The sequence below is a fragment of the Aotus nancymaae genome, unplaced genomic scaffold, assembly GCF_030222135.1.
Source record: "Aotus nancymaae isolate 86718 unplaced genomic scaffold, 86718_ANA_hifiasm-v0.15.2.pri h1tg000022l_1, whole genome shotgun sequence".
Lineage (NCBI taxonomy): Eukaryota > Metazoa > Chordata > Mammalia > Primates > Aotidae > Aotus > Aotus nancymaae.
Genome location: NW_026988435.1, coordinates 33728222 through 33729544, shown reverse-complemented (window position 1 = coordinate 33729544; position 1323 = coordinate 33728222). Strand labels below are relative to the sequence as shown.

Genomic DNA, 1323 nt, shown 5'->3' with positions numbered 1-1323 from the left:
TTCTGACATAAGTGCAGTTCATTGGCTTTCTGCTACAACACCAAAATTATAGCACCCATAAATGCAATATGTGGAAAACCACTTAAATGCAATTACAGACAAGAATGCTGAGTTACACCTATGTAAATGAGGGAGCACAGAAATGTAAAGGATGACTCTGTTGTGCACCACACCTGTTGCTAAGAGGATATAGATGGTTCTGTCCAGGATGCGACATTAAAACTCAGAATCTTCTTAGGTACACTCAGCTGAACTCACATCTCCTGTCAATATGTCCTACAACTGCTGCTCTAGAAACTTCTCCTCCCACTCCTGTGGGGGCTACCTGCGCTACCCAGGCTCCTCCCATGGCTCTCCCTACCCCAGCAACCTGGTCTATAGCACTGACCTCTGCTCTCCCAGGACCTCTCAGCTGGGTTCCTCTCTCTACAAGGCATGTCAGGAGACCCGCTGGGACCCCACCAGCTGCCAGACTTCATGTGTGAAGTCCAGCCCCTGCCAGACCTTCTGCGGCTACCTTGGGACCCCCATGCTCTGCAATTCTTGCTCGACTGTGCAGTCTGGGTCTCTGGGTTTTGGATCCAGTAGCTGCTGTTCGCTGAACTATGGATCCAGGAGCTGCTCCTCACTGAGCTATGGATCCAATGGCTTCAGAACTCTGAATTATAGAATCCATGCCTTCCCTTCCCAGAGTTAATGGATCCAGATTCTGCCACCCAATTTATTTTCTGTCTAGGAGGTGGTTCCATTCATCTGTTGACAGCCATTCTGTTGATTTGGTTTCTACCTACTAATGTGTTGACTGGTCAAACTCATTTGAGAAATGTATATTCTGTAGAAACGTCATCTATTAATTTCCTCCCTTGAGAAGTATTCTAATATTATTGATCACCTGGTCTACTTTACTTTCCAACCTTCAAAAGCTGGCTTTTTTTGTTAGTTCTGTCAAACTACAGTATCAATGAATGATCCAAACTGCATTATAGATACAATGCATAGTTTCTGCATTTCTTTCCAAAAGCGATAGGAAGTGAAAAGGATTTTATTTTAATAAACTCTTCATTCTTCTATCCAAATGTGCTATTAAATATTGTTATTAATTAGTAAAGCATTGACCAGGATGTGCATTGCCATTGCTTCTGGTAGTGGGCTTTGCATTGCCCAGATTATGGGGTCTCTGCTCTAATTTTGGTTGGGCTTTAGTTTCCTTCTCTTTAAGCAGGAGTTTCCTGGAATCTCAGAGTTTCCAAGGATAGCCTTTCTCTTAAGTATTCTTGTTAGGATAGTTAAGATAGCCTTTGCTATCATTTTTTATGATAGCCT

General features: G+C 43.1%; 1 protein-coding gene across 1 annotated transcript; it reads left to right on the top strand.

The window, feature by feature from the left end:
• Positions 1–271: 271 nt before the first annotated feature.
• On the top strand, positions 272–697 carry LOC110567985 (keratin-associated protein 13-3). Its single transcript, XM_021669477.1, has one exon. It carries the CDS (start codon positions 272–274, stop codon positions 695–697), a length of 426 nt encoding a protein of 141 aa, XP_021525152.1.
• The last annotated feature ends 626 nt before the right edge of the window (positions 698–1323 follow it).

Coding starts and splice junctions, on each gene's coding strand:
- LOC110567985 (XM_021669477.1), top strand. CDS start 272: ATGTCCTACAACTGCTGCTCTAGAAACTTCTCCTCCCACTCCTGTGGG.